Source organism: Rhinoderma darwinii, chromosome 5 (assembly GCF_050947455.1).
Source record: "Rhinoderma darwinii isolate aRhiDar2 chromosome 5, aRhiDar2.hap1, whole genome shotgun sequence".
In the NCBI taxonomy this organism is placed as follows: Eukaryota; Metazoa; Chordata; class Amphibia; order Anura; family Rhinodermatidae; genus Rhinoderma; species Rhinoderma darwinii.
Window position 1 is genome coordinate 187,420,206 of NC_134691.1, and position 15,682 is coordinate 187,435,887.

At 38.6% G+C, this 15,682-nt stretch overlaps 1 protein-coding gene across 1 annotated transcript in view; it reads right to left on the reverse strand.

Annotated features, from left to right (window-relative positions):
- The window catches only part of LOC142651748 (dynein axonemal heavy chain 5-like), a 298,958-nt gene that overhangs the window by 143,557 nt on the left and 139,719 nt on the right, over positions 1 to 15,682 (reverse strand). The window contains exons 49-53 of the mRNA XM_075826792.1: positions 12,566 to 12,655; positions 11,968 to 12,204; positions 7,439 to 7,606; positions 2,152 to 2,358; positions 371 to 700 (exon numbers count right to left, since the gene is read on the reverse strand). Coding sequence (XP_075682907.1) covers positions 371 to 700; positions 2,152 to 2,358; positions 7,439 to 7,606; positions 11,968 to 12,204; positions 12,566 to 12,655 — 1,032 coding nt within the window. The remainder of the gene's footprint in view (positions 1 to 370; positions 701 to 2,151; positions 2,359 to 7,438; positions 7,607 to 11,967; positions 12,205 to 12,565; positions 12,656 to 15,682) is intronic.

The following is a 15,682-nucleotide window of genomic DNA, read 5'->3' on the forward strand; positions in this document are numbered from 1 at the left end:
GTTCCTCATTTTGTATGACAATGACTGTGAATGTTATGTTCAGTGCTAAAGATGGTTTGGAGTAAAATTATTTTAAGAGGGGTTAAATAGATACAACCACTGAATTTGCTATTAGATGTGATACATATATGTGACCTAATGCGTCAAAGCCCAGGTTTATAGACTATGGTGTCAATCCTGTGGCTGACCAAGGTGGTCGCTAACTTAAGCGATCATGACGGGTATATCTATTGTATTACAGTAGTAATTCATGTCAGTAAATCTAATTGTCTTATAGGAAATTAAAATGTACCCTATATAAAGAAACAAATAAAATAACACAATCTTCACCCTAACACAAGCTTTATGGGATTGAGATTCGACTGGCTACCTTGATTTTAGTCGCTTGCCATACTTTGCGAGTTGTAGGTACCAGAACAGACGCCAGATTGCAAACTTCCGAAGGGAATCTTCTCTGTTCACAGAAGTAGCCCTCAGCCACTGTACGGAATATCTTATCAATAGACGAGTTGGATGGGAGAGTGCAGTTAAACACTGTGAACTGACGTTTCAATCTCTGTGGGATGTCATTTCGACCACCTCCTGGGTGAATCATGGCCGCCACAAACTGGATGTCAACAATGCTGGTGAATTCCCCAGGTTTTTCCAGGTTGTAAAACCCTTTTTGTTCCATAAGTTGCCTTACGATTTCATTAGTGATCTATCAGCCCAGCATCAAGAAATAGGAAAATGACAAATCAGTTACTGAAAGTGTTATAGGATCCTATGCTTTGAGCCATTAAATGCTTTATGGTTTAATATACATGCCAATATAGGAATAGTGCACTTTATATATGGCTGCCAATTATTACAATTATTATTTGATCATGCTAAAGCTTTAATGCTTCTATGCTTTAAGTCATTGATGGGATTACATTAAGACGATTTTTCTAAAATAATAACAGCAGCATAGATGATTTGAAGTATTTTCCCAATATACTTGGTACGGTTTCCATGCTCTGATTGTTTAGTACAAAGTACCACTCTCCTGTTAACCAACATGCGTATACTTGTGAAAATCTTGGCTGCCTGTTGCTGCCACTTGGAGGACGGTCAGCATGCGGTTTCTTCTCAGACCAATAGAAGCTCTAAGATGCTTGACATGCACCGGAAATGTACAGCACAAAGCCACATTGCTTTTATGTGAGTGATGACTGCAGTTTAGTTGACATTTTCCTAAGTCTGCTTCTAACAGGTGCACAGCTATAGGCCAGCAGTCACACAAGAGTCCTGGTGCCTAATAGGCCTAAAGCCCCTCTTCCACTTAAAAAGACACCAGTATTATAAATTCCACATGGTAGGGGGCGGTAGGGTTCCCAGTTACAGATTTTGCACTGGGGCCCAAGAGTTTCAAGTTATGCCTCTGCTTCTATGGAAAACAATAAACTAAGTCAGTAATAAACAATATAAAGCAATACTGTGATAAGACTTGCTTCTTGTGAAATTACTGCAGCACCAGAAATGTAAAAAGTATGATACATGTGAATATACCCTTAAACAGCTGTATAAAGAGAGGCCCCCTAGTAGTGGCAGCAGAGTCAAAATTTCTAAAAGTATGTGTGGAGAGGACTGTTGTAGAGCACCTGAGGATATGTGGTTTTTCAGCATATCTAAAAAACATAATGTAGTGGATTATAGTCATCCATTTAGGAAAACATATCCCATTTTTATTTGAACAGGTCTATCACAGATGTTTTTACTTTCTATATTCTCCTCACCTCATTATTCTTACATGACACTGTGTCACCGGCATGATAAGGTAGAATATTTCTTAAGCACTTTTACAATGATATTTAAAAGACCGAGCTCACGGAGCTTAATTATATTATATCAATTTAGACAATTCTCATGGCAATTTGTTTTTTCCCCTAATTTCACTGCAATTATAGATAGGCTTCTGCGAGTAATTATTATCGGGTCCACCTTCACAGCAACGGGTCATATTATTCTTCATTGCTATGGATTCATTAGTTTTATGCATATTTACAGGCTACGTTATAATGACTAGAAGTAGCTAAATGAAAGATCGCATTGGCAAGCAAATCAGTTATCAGACCACAACGGCCTATCGTCTACTATATATCTTATATATATATCTAATAAAACCGTTACCTGATCACCCCATTCATTAATCACAGGCATATTGATGTCATCAATAAAAACAGTCATTTTCTTCCCAGCTGGAGGACCATATGTAGTCCCCATTCTTTTATCTATGTAACTTTCAATGCTTCTCTGGTACATATTAGGAAGAGTGGCAGAAGAGAAGTTCAGCGACTTGGTGATGTGAAATTCGGGGTCATATTTGCTTGTGTAGCCCTTAAAGAGAGTACAAAGGCAGTATTAAAAGTCACAAACATCCATTGATCCTTACAGTGAACACCGTCCAAGATTGACTATGTATATTGTTGCATAGTATTTGCCTCAGCTCCTTATACCGACTGAAAATGCTAATATGAAGTCATTTCACTCCTGAAAGGCCTGCAGCTGAGACTTAATAATGTCACCCCCTTATTAAGCCTTGGGATGGCCTCCAGCAAAGAGAACGGTGGCAGCTGGCCTGTGCAATAGAACAGGTTTGGTTAACTGGAGTCTATTTCTCCACACACACAGATTTGTGCCAGATGGCTTTAAGATATATTTTTGGATTAACACAAAGCCAAGGCAAGTTTCCAGAAGCACTTCATGTGCCAGGATCAGACAACAGTAGTTTGCTTCAAGTGAAACTTTTGCTGCTAAAGGATCAGTAGAAGCGGTTTGTGGTAAACGTTAAACCAAACTGATATGATCTCAATGAAATGTTTTAATAGCGAACAGTGTTCGATGAGCCGTAACCAACAATTTCACAAAAAGTGTATTTATTATATTATATGTTATACATGGTCAGGTATTTAAGGTGTTGTTCTGTATCATGCCGTATTGTCTTAATCCTTGTTGTTAAATAATTCATGAACGTCACCCGTGAGTCAATCGAACTTTGGCGGAAATTTTGCTTTAGTTGCAAAGTCATTTGTGACTCTCTTCTATAGGGAAACATTGAAGTCGTAGTGCTCACCGGTGACGTTGTGTCGCTGTGAAGCTCCGAAATAAAATACACATGGATAAATAATAATAGGGTAAATAAATATAGAAGGAGTCACAGATTATGTAGAACTTATTTTTATGAAAAAATGGAGTTGCAATGGAGTAAATCTAAGGCCTAAACCCCCTCCCCTGCGTTACAAGTACATCATCAGCAGAATGTAGACCACTGTTTACAGCAGCCTGAATACTGCATGTGGCTATAAGACAGCATGTGTCTTCTGACAGGCTGCAAGAAAATTGCCTGGAATTTGATTTGACTGTGGGGTCTTCCTTCTATAATCCGAATTACTCCCACTCATAAAGGTATCAGCATTGACAACAAATTTATATTAAGAAATTGCTGTAAGTACAATGTATTATGAATGCAAAAATGTATTATACGTAAACTTGTGCTTCTAAACGCCTAATACTGTTGAGTTTATTAGTGCAACAAAGTTAAAAGAAAACGCTGGTCCAAACTGATACACTGTGTTATATCTAGGGCCAGACTAAGGGGGTAGTGCATGACACATGAGGGGACAGTGCATATTTTTTTTTTTAAATCCCTCTCTCATGCACTGCCCTTTCAGGCACTGCACTAAGCATAACACAGTGTATCACTTTTGCTCAGCTTGTTCTTTTAAAGGGGTAATCCAATATTAGAAAACCATGTCTGCTTTCTTCCAAAAACAGTGCCAGACATATCCACAGGTTGTTCCTGGTATTGCAGCTCAGCTCTATTCATTTCAATTGAGCCAAGCTGCAATACCACACACAACCAATGGACAAGTGTGGTGTTGTTTTTGGAAGAAAAAAAAGCCATGTTTTTCTAATATTGGATAAATATTTTAAGATTACTAGGTTTACCTGCAGAACTATGGAATATCACAGATGACACATCATAATATCACAGTAAACTGTGTGGTACTGTTCACAATAGTGTCATGGCTTCCACTCATAACAGAACTGTTACAGCTATGATAGATCCTTTTTTTCGAACTGATCCCAATGATTTCCATTAACAGGATGGGGTCTATCAGGTTTCATTGATAGTTGACAGCAAGTATAAGTATAGTTCTGCAACTTAACTGTGATACATATATAGATGATAGACAGACAGACAGACAGACAGACAGACAGACAGACAGACAGACAGACAGATAGATAGATAGATAGATAGATAGATAGATAGATAGATAGATAGATAGATCTATTTACCATTAGGTTTGTTTTTGTACTCAGTATGTTATTATATAGTATGCCAAGCTATATAAATGTCCAGAATGACAAGAATCTTTTTAGTGAAGGGACAGCTAGAAACAGGGTTAGTGGCAGCACAGCTGTAGCTTCCCAATCTTACATCTCTGCTTTATAAGACAGTCACCCAGCTTGTCTGAAGACTCTCTTCTGAAGAGAGTAAAGCAAAGAACAAGGGGGAAAAAACAAGTGCCACCCTACTGCCGAACGCTCCCTGTCATTTCTATTTATGCTAGTTCTTCAAGAATTATTTGGCTTATTATTCATTAGAGAAATAGTTTTTTAGCCAAAATTCATGCTAAGTAGTGCTGCAAACATGACATATATAAAATGTTCTAGACTGAATTCATAGACCTCTTACACCAACTCTGGCAGAAGAGATCCTTTTCATTTACCAATGTCTATCTCTCCGCTGTTTTCCAGTATCTGTATAGTGATACATTCATCTGCATATAGCTGGGATCTCTGAGGAACACCATGGCACTGCTAAACTATTTCCATAGCATGTGCTCCACCAAAACTGCTCTGTGGTCATTGCTTTGGAAATCACCTACTATAAAGCATTCAACTTTTTTATTTTAAACCATTAACCTGCTACAATACTTTCTAATATTCTTTCATACCTTAAAATTTAACCTATAAAAATAAGGGATATTGGTATGGGAAAATTGAAGGCACATTAAGACACAATACGGCCTCATGCACATGACCAAAGCCGTGTGTGCGGCCCATGATTGTGGCACGAATCGCTGCGGAGTGTCATCCGCGGGCCACCTGCAAATCAAGGACCGTGCACACATTGATTTCAATGAGCTTGGACCATAAATGCGGCTCGTATAATGACATGTCCTATCTTTTTGCAGTCCGGGCTCCCGGCCAACGCACGGACTGTGGAAACCACGGTCGTGTGCATGAGCCCAAAGAAATGCATGGGTCCTCAATTCACCAGCAGATTTCACCCGCAGGTTAGTGTGCATGAGGCCTTGGGGCTTTGTCGCCTGTAAATACTGTCATGTGTAAACCATATGTGTGCCACACAAATATTTGGAAATGACAAACTATTAGGTGAAGGTGAAAACTATGGCTGCTGCCTATGTATGTTTAGGACTTTTGGGGTTTTATTTTTGGAGGTGACAGTATTAGGCAAAAGCCAAAATCGGCTTACTTCTCTGAGCATAAGACTTCAGCAACAAAATATACAGTGAAGGAAATAAGTATTTGATCCCTTGCTGATTTTGTAAGTTTGCCCACTGTCAAAGACATGAACAGTCTAGAATTTTTAGGCTAGGTTAATTTTACCAGTGAGAGATAGATTATATAAAAAAAAAAAAAGAAAATCACATTGTCACAATTATATATATTTATTTGCATTGTGCACAGAGAAATAAGTATTTGATCCCCTACCAACCATTAAGAGTTCAACCTCCTCCAGACCAGTTACGCGCTCCAAATCAACTTAGTGCCTGCATTAAAGACAGCTGTATTAAATGGTCACCTGTATAAAAGACTCCTGTCCACAGACTCAATTAATCAGTCTGACTCTAACCTCTACAACATGGGCAAGACCAAAGAGCTTTCTAAGGATGTCAGGGACAAGATCATAGACCTGCACAAGGCTGGAATGGGCTACAAAACCATAAGTAAGACGTTGGGTTAGAAGGAGACAACTGTTGGTGCAATAATAAGAAAATGGAAGACATACAAAATGACTGTCAATCGACATCGATCTGGGGCTCCATGCAAAATCTCACCTCGTGGGGTATCCTTGATCCTGAGGAAGGTGAGAGCTCAGCCGAAAACTACACGGGGGGAACTTGTTAATGATCTCAAGGCAGCTGGGACCACAGTCACCAAGAAAACCATTGGTAACACATTACGCCGTAATGGATTCAAATCCTGCAGTGCCCGCAAGGTCCCCCTGCTCAAGAAGGCACATATACAGACCCGTCTGAAGTTTGTAAATGAACATCTGGATGATTCTGAGAGTGATTGGGAGAAGGTGCTGTGGTCAGATGAGACTAAAATTGAGCTATTTGGCATTAACTCAACTCGCCGTGTTTGGAGGAAGAGAAATTCTGCCTCTGACCCAAAGAACACCGTCCCCACTGTCAAGCATGGAGGTGGAAACATTATGTTTTGGGGGTGTTTCTCTGCTAGGGGCACAGGACTACTTCACCGCATCAATGGGAGAATGGATGGAGCCATGTACCGTCAAATCCTGAGTGACAACCTCCTTCCCTCCACCAGGACATTAAAAATGGCTCGTGGCTGGGTCTTCCAGCACGATAATGACCCGAAACATACAGCCAAGGCAACAAAGGAGTGGCTCAAAAAGAAGCACATTAAGGTCATGGAGTGGCCTAGCCAGTCTCCAGACCTTAATCCCATCGAAAACTTATGGAGGGAGCTGAAGATCCGAGTTGCCAAGCGACAGCCTCGAAATCTTAATCATTTACAGATGATCTGCAAAGAGGAGTGGGCAAAAATTCCATCTAACATGTGTGCAAACCTCATCATCAACTACAAAAAACGTCTGACTGCTGTGCTTGTCAACAAGGGTTTTGCCACCAAGTATTAAGTCTTGTTTGCCAAAGGGATCAAATACTTATTTCTCTGTGCACAATGCAAATAAATATATATAATTGTGACAATGTGATTTTCAGTTTTTTTTTAAATATAATCTATCTCTCACTGGTAAAATTAACCTAGCCTAAAAATTCTAGACTGTTCATGTCTTTGACAGTGGGCAAACTTACAAAATCAGCAAGGGATCAAATACTTATTTCCTTCACTGTATGTAAGACATCACTGTGTTTCCAGAAATTACAGCAACTAAGTAGTGGGACCAGAGGTCCAAGTGGGCATTATTCACTGAGTGCCAGGGCCTACAGGAAATGTAAGATTTATTTTTTTCGATATGTAGACTATCATATGGCATTCGGCACAAACATAACATGGAGACACGTGTTTGGCATGATATACAGAAAGCAGAACTCATTGAAGGAAAATGGATGTTAACAACGACACAGTAAATAGAAAATACATGCAACACTGAATGAAAATCGATATTGTCATTTACCTTGACCATTACTGTCTTTGCTGTGCCCTGCTCACCGATCAGTAAAACGGCTTTTCCTTGCTTCATAATGGTATGCATTAGAAAATCTGTCCGGACATTATCAACATTTGGAACAAGAATGGAGGCATATTCTGGTATGGAGTCTTTTGGATACACATATTCCGGAACCTATAAAAAGACATACAAACAAAAACATTTTTTTGAATAAATAAAGGGTCATATATTGGTATACATCACTGACAGCTTTTTGGATATTGGTCAGATCAGACACACTTCAATGGCATTTTGTAGCCATTTCTGTGTTACTATGTGTTACTGCTATGATTTTAGACCATATCTGTAATGACGGGGGTGGGGAGACAGACAAGTGAGGCCTAATCTACCCGCCACTCAGTCCCTGCCTACTTGAAACGACCAGCCCTAGGCGACGGGGTACAACTGGGCGACGGTCCCTATGCTCAATAAGTGCACGACAGACAAACAGACAAGGGTACACAGAGCTAGGGGGAGAAAGGGGCAGTTGCCCACGGCAACACCGTGAGCAACAAGAGAAGTGAACAAGCCGAGTCAAACCAGGAGAGTACGAGGTGCCAAACGCAGAGCAGGAGAGTAGTGAACAAGCCGAGTCAAACCAGGAGTGAACGAGGTACCAAACGCAGAGCAGGAGAGTAGTCAGCAAGCCGGGGTCAATATGAAGCAAGGACAAAGTACAAGAAGCTGCAGCAGGGCCAGGAAACCAAACGAGAAGAATCACAAGCAAAGGAGGAACAGGAAAGGCAGGTATAAATAGACAGAGGGCGGGAGCTAGCTCCGTCTGGCCAGGCTGTGATAGGTTCTCCCACTCTTAAGCCTGCCACCCTGAGTGGTGGAAGATGGAGTCAGTCTCACAGACATAGAAGCAGATGCAGACTGATTATCTATGGGCGTTAACCCCGAAGCTGTGCCTGGCAGATCCTTTACAATATCTGCTGGTTCTTATGGGCCAATGGCTTATACGTATCTCATGGAGAACGCGGTCATCAAACACTTGATCACAGGTCCTCCTGAAATGAGTTCTTGCTAACACCAGGACGAGATAGAAGGCCTATCCCTCCCATCTTCAGTACACTAAGCAGCACAGAATATGTAATTTACAAGCACACAACTACATTATCATCAAGACAAAATGCCTTCTAAAAAGTTCATAAGATCTAACATACAAGTAAATCACTTGTTCTCTATGATAGTGGAGCTTCATATTATAAATCACGTTGAAGCAATAAACACAATATAAGCAGCATTTTCAATAAATCATGTATCATTTTTACATTAATAGCTGTTAAATGCTGTGTTAATAGTATTAATGTCATGTGTGATTCATTTGTCGGGAGGCCAAGCGTACAGAGAGTAATTGGGTTTGTTTTAATTTTGCTTCTAAACCGTTTCAGTTACAAGTATCTTCTAACACTTATGCTGGAGTCCATTATACATTACCATTGGGATACACAACATTTCTTTAAAACATGTGATATAACCCCCCTTCAAATTTTGGCTGTAGTTTTACTTTAATAAAGTTTATATGTGCAGACCTAGTCTACCAGTGAAATTGTGGAACAGAACCGGTTCTTTCCAATAAGACAACCCATGGTGATAAGATTAAAAAACATTTGTAGAAAAATATTTTGCCCTCTATACACACTTTACTTAGGCCACCTAATATAAGTAGATTAGATCGAGTTTTTCGTGTATTTTAAAATAATGAAATCCTGACTTAATGGGGTTGCTCCCCTGCTGGGACCCTCCAGTGATCAGCTGTAATATGTGGGGGAACCTGGAATTAAATGGTCAATTTCCCTGGACCGCCACTGCATGGGAAATTTAACAATACAAAGTCCCTTTTTGAAATGAGTGGGTGGGTGATCCATGTAATATATGGAGGAGCCTCATCCTATCTGCTCTGACTAATAGAGGAGGGTCCTGAATGGGCATGCAGAATTCCCAAAATAACGCTGAAATCTCTAATATGGTATTTGCAAATGGACTCTCTAAATCAGACAACTACTTAACCCCTTCCCCCTGCTTGCATTCTGAGCCCTAATGACCAAGCCATTTTTTACCTTTTTCCATCGTCACATTCGAAGAGCTGTAACTCTTTTTATTTTTGCGTGGACATAGCTGTAGAAGGTCTTGTTTTTTGCGGAACAAGTTGTACTTTTTAATAGTACCATTTTGGGGTACATATAATTTATTCATTAACTTATTAACTTTTTGGGGGGAGGGGGGGGCAGAAGAAAACCTGAAATTTCGCCACTCTTTTTTTGCGTCCTAAATCAACGCCGTTTACCGTGTGGTATAAATAACACAATAACTTTATTCAGCGGGTTGTTACGATTGCAAAGATACCAAATTTGGATAGATTTCGTATGTTTTACTACTTACACAGTAAAAACACTTTTTTTCAAAACTATTTGTTTTTGTGTCTCCATATTTGAAGAGCCATAACTATTTTATTGTTCCGCCGATGCAGTTGTATGAGGGCTTTTTTTTTTGTGGGACGACTTGTCGTTTTTATTGATACCATTTTAGAGTAGATGCGACTTTTTGATCACTTTTTATCACATTTTTTTTAAGTCAGGATTAACAGAAAACAATTTTTCCATTGTTTTTTATTTTATTTTTTACGGCGTTCAACGTGCGTGTTAAATAATGCAACAGCTTCATAGACGGGCTTGTTACGGACGCGGCGATACCAAATATCTGTAACTTTTTTGCTTTTTTTTTTAACTGGATCCCGACCGCTGGCTGTATATTTACGGCCTGCGGTCAGGGTCCTTTAAACCCGAGCCATAGACTTTTTACGGCTCGGGTTTTAACTTGCTGCCCGCGCGATCGGGCAGCTGAATGTCGGGTCTCCGGCTGTCAGTGACTGCCGGGGACCCTGAGGAGAGGATAGAAGCAGCTTTCACTGCTTCTGTCTTCTCCGATGTCTTTTTACACAGCGTTCAATGAACGCTGTGTATAGGAATAGAGACAGCAGCAGCGGCGCTGTCTCTATTCCTCCCGGTGATCATGTGACTGGTCACATGATCGCCGGGTCCCGTTAGTGACAGACTGCTGCTGGGTCTTACAAGACCCAGCACAGCCCTATTAGTGACAATCGTCACTATGAGAGGGCTGATTTCCCCTGTAACTGGGGCTGCTGTGCAGCTCCAGTTACAGTGGAAAAGATGGTGTAAAAGAAAGAAAACAAATATATAAAGTTCCCCAAAGGTCTTTTTTGACCTTTGGGGGACAGACCATAGTAATAAAAAAATAATAAAGTAAAGTGCAAAAGTAAATTAAATAATAAATACACATAAAATACCCACCCCCCAAAAAAAACGTTCCCCCCGCCAATCATTGTTGTAACGCTAGCGCTGACCCAATTACCCTAATATAGACATGTAATATATTAACATTTACGGTAGACAATGACGATCACAAATAAAAGGTCTATTTTGGGGTAAAACTATGTAATTACCCAAAAAAAATAGCTGAAACGTAAAAAAGCTTATTTATTTACTATTATTTTCAAACTTTATGAATAAAAATTCTAAAATAGCAAAAAAGGTGTGTATAAAAACGATAAAAAATGAAATCTGCATTGTCTACGGAAAAAACATCGCAAAAATCACGTTGTTAGCCCAACAAATAAAAAAAAAACGTTATAGCCATTTAACTAACACGTGCTAAAAATGGCTAAACGGTGTCTGGTCCTGAAGGCGCAAAATAGCCCGGTCCTGAACTGGTTAAATAGTAAAGCATTTTGTAAGGGGAAAAAGTGGGTTTTTAATTTTTCCTTTTTTCAAATTATTTTATTAACTTTATTCAACTTTTTTTTACTTTTTTACTAGTCCCACTAGGGGACTTTAATATGCGATCATCTGATCGCTTTTTTAATACACTGCAATACTTTTGTATTGCAGTGTATTACTGCCTGTCCGTTTAAAACTGACAGGCATCTGCTAGGTCATGCCTCTGGCATAGCCTAGCAGGCATTCACTACAGGCAGACCTGGGGGCCTTTATTAGGCCCCCGGCTGCCATTGGAGACACAGACACTCTCTCCAAAACAACTCTGATGCGGCACCCGCTATTGAGCACCGCATCTGAGGGGTTAAATGGGTGAGATCGATACTAATATCGATCTCACACGTTCAAGCAGGGATGTCCCCAGCCCTCAGCTGCCTCTGGTAGCTGAGAGCAGGGAGATTTCACGGCTCCCTGCTCTGTTTACTTTATTCGTAAAAAGGCTATTGCATCGGAATAAAGCACATTAGTGACCGCTGTGAAAAGGCTTATCAGCGGTCATTAAGGGGCTAAAGGATACAAGCCTTTATCAGCCCACAGTTGTAAGCACCTGCTCCCTCCTCATTGACAATAGTACGTTCTATATTAAAAATCTATTTTCCTTATAATATGAGATTTATTCAAGTACACCAAATATTTAAATAGTCTCTTTATTAATTCAAATTAATAATTTGAAGGACTCCTGATTTAGGAATTACAAACCTTTTTGGACCAATGCTCCCACCGTCCGCTTTCATTAATGACAAACTCAAAAATAGTCTCATCTCCTTTAACTGTAGGAAGCTCTAGTGAGGCAGAACGATCACGCAGGAATATTTCCATCTTCATACGATCTTCAAGTTCCAACAAGGCTCCCACTGACCACATCACAGCAAACACAAAGAGCCGAGCCAAATGTTCTTGACTGGGCTGTTTCTCCTCTTTTTCAGAAAGGAGACCCTAAAAATTAAGATCGATAGAAAAGAGGATTAAGACAAGGACAAACCAGGCTGAAAAGTTTCAGGATACAGAACTAATGATTCTTAAAAGGGATATTTTGAAAGTGCATACAAATTTGCGAAATCGAAAACATTTGATTTTGTGATGAGAATATTTATTTAAGAAAATTATGGACAGGCACGTAGATCTGGGTGTGCAGAGGTAGCAGTTGCACCTGGGCCATGATGCCTGAGGGGACCCAAATTCCTTCTGATACATTATAAATTGCACATCATAGGTGGGTTACATATTTTGCATAGGAGCCCAGAAGCTTCATGTTTTACGTTTGTTTATGGATGCCATCTATGAGCAGTACTCCTACCTGAAGCAGGTCAATAGCTTGCCTAATGTACATGCACTCCAATACCGGCATCTTCGGACACACCGCTGTGAAGACAAAATTTATCAAATCCTATGGAAAAAAAAACAGAACAGAATAAGACTGTGATAAACACTTTAAATTCTGCAAACTTTTTAATAATCTACTAGGTTAAAACTCATCTGAATAAATGGTTATGATGATGTCGATTTTCTATAAAAGCTGATTTACACCATTATCTGCAGAACGGTCTAAGGCCCCCTGTACATGATGTGTAAATGCTGCAGATTGAGAATCCAAATAGCAAGTCAATTTCCACACATCTTTTCTGTAAACTTTTTCCGCCGCCTGTGGATGAGATTTGTTAAATCTCATTCACTTTCTGCTACTGTAATACACTGCGGAATTTTCACACAGAAATTGCAGACAGAAATTCAGCTGCATTGACGCAACATTTAAGCAGAATTCAGACTATTAGTTCTTTTCAAAAAGGACCTGTCACCCCTCCTAAAATGTCCATTTTAGTTACTACTTATGTTTCAGAATTGTTAATTTGTGGGAAATATATTTCCTCAGAAGTGTTGTGTCGTTCCTCTTTTATTCCTCCTAGAAATTTATTAATAATTTGATATCTGGGTCATTCCCCTTGTCAAAGGGGCGTGTCCCTACACCGTCTTACTCTGACAGCACTGATTGGACATTGTCAATCTGTGTAGATACACCTCCCCCCCAACTGGTAACACCCAATTGTCAATTTATTTAGAAAATTTATGAGGAATAACTGGAACGGCACAACGTAGAGTTGTAAGATAAGATGCTCCAGAATTGTTTACTAAAACAGACAAGTCAGGAGAGCTGACAAGTCCTCTTTAACTTTTTTAAATTTAAGGCATGTATAATAATACTGGCAAAACAATGAGATACTAAAAAGTAGGCCCTTCCATGTGGGTGCCGGTGTTCTCGATTATTGGAACTAATCTGTGGTACCCCAGATTTCCTGCTATGGAAGCCACAATGGGAATCACTATTATAATGGATTAAATTTTCTTTAAATAATTATATTTTCGACTAATGTAATTGTATTGTTACCATCGTAATAAGAGGATGTTCAGTAAGAGAAATTCTACATATTTTAATCTCTGTTTGCACAAAAATACGGTATGATTAGCGCATGTATTTTGCCATTTGTTCTTTTTCTTATGTTGCAAACATACAATATTTCTATGCCAATCATGTTTTTTTCAAACTGCATTATATATATATATTGTTATTAGGTACTGACATTAGTATTGATAGCACTACAATAATACTATAAATAATACTGTGTCTTTCATTGTCCGTGTGGTGGTAAGGTTTTATTCATTGTGCTTTTTTGTTAGTAGCTGCATTCTATTGTATTTCAATGGGAATGTAAAATAATTACATTACAGCAGGTATAGTCTAATCATTTTCTGAAAAGCACGATCATACATTGTGTTCAGAGGGAAAGTCAATGGGGCACATAGGGACAATAAATCACCTCAACATCTTGCCAAGGAAAAATAGCAAGTTGGCCAATATACAGTATATATATATTCATCATTACAAAAAAAAACTGAACTAAAACATTTATAACTGTATTTAACGTAATATTTTAATTAATTTTAATGAACCAAAAAGGCATGCTTCTAGCTTCTTGTGGGTGCTTTTATATGGAAAAATATATTTTAGTAGAAGGCCATTAACTAGCTTGCCTCTTATAAACCCTATTAATTTACTAAACTGCATATATGTAATAATTGTGTCTTTATTTGAATTATTTTAAAACATTTATCTTTCAGTGTGAATATATATATATATATATATATATATATATATATATATATATATACACATATATATAGGAAGTCCACCGTCCAGCAGCACCAGCTTTAAAAGTATAGATGGGTGCACGCCTTGGGAACCCGACAACAGTTCCATATCCAATAAACATCCAATGATAGGCAGCACTCCAATGTCAAGGTGAAAAAATTGCTTTAATAGACCTCATGCAACGTTTTGGCCTTGAGAGAGGCTTATTGCACAGAGCCGAAACGTCGCACGAGGGCTATTAAAGCAATTTTTTCACCTTGACATTGGAGTGCTGCCTATCATTGGATGTTTTTTTATATATATATATATATATATATATATATATATATATATAAGTTATCTACAAGGGTTCTTAGCCACAACCCAAGAGGTTTGCACTCACCACTGTAGCTGTGCTGCTTAACTATTTTTTCACTAGATAGATAGATAGATAGATAGATAGATAGATAGATAGATAGATAGATAGATAGATAGATAGATAGATAGATAGATAGATAGATAGATAGATAGATAGATAAGATAGATGAGATAGATAGATAGATAGATAGATAGATAGATAGATAGATAGATAGATAGATAGATAGATAGATAGATAGATAGATAGATAGAGATAGATATGGGATATATAAATAGATATGAGATAGATAGACAGACAGACAGACAGACAGACAGACAGACAGATAGATAGATAGATAGATAGATAGATAGATAGATAGATAGATATGAGATATATAAATAGATATTAGATAGATAGATAGATAGATAGATAGATAGATAGATAGATAGATAGATAGATAGATAGATAGATAGATAGATAGATAGATAGATAGATATATGGTAAGCTATATTATGACAGAACAGCTACAATAGTCGTCAATTTGAAAATTGTCCTACATTCTGGAACATCTAGAGTAGAAGTAATGACTTGGTATATAGCAGAAAGTTTATACATTAAAAAAAAAGCAATTAAAACTTTAAGGCCATGTTCAGATGTAGCAGAATTATTAAGCTACAAAGTACCATAAAATCCAATTAAATGCAAAGGGCATGCTACAGATGATCAGAATCACAGACATTTCTGAGTTATGTTGACTTCTTCTGTTGACTTATTTCTAGTGACCACAGGGGTTGTCTCAACTCAGACCACCATTGGTGCTATTTTTCTTGTCTTGTTTTAATGATATGTGACTGTAAAGGATCTGCCAGGCACAGCTTCGGGGTTAACTCCCAGAACTAATCAGTCAGCACCTGAGAATACATCCCTGAGAC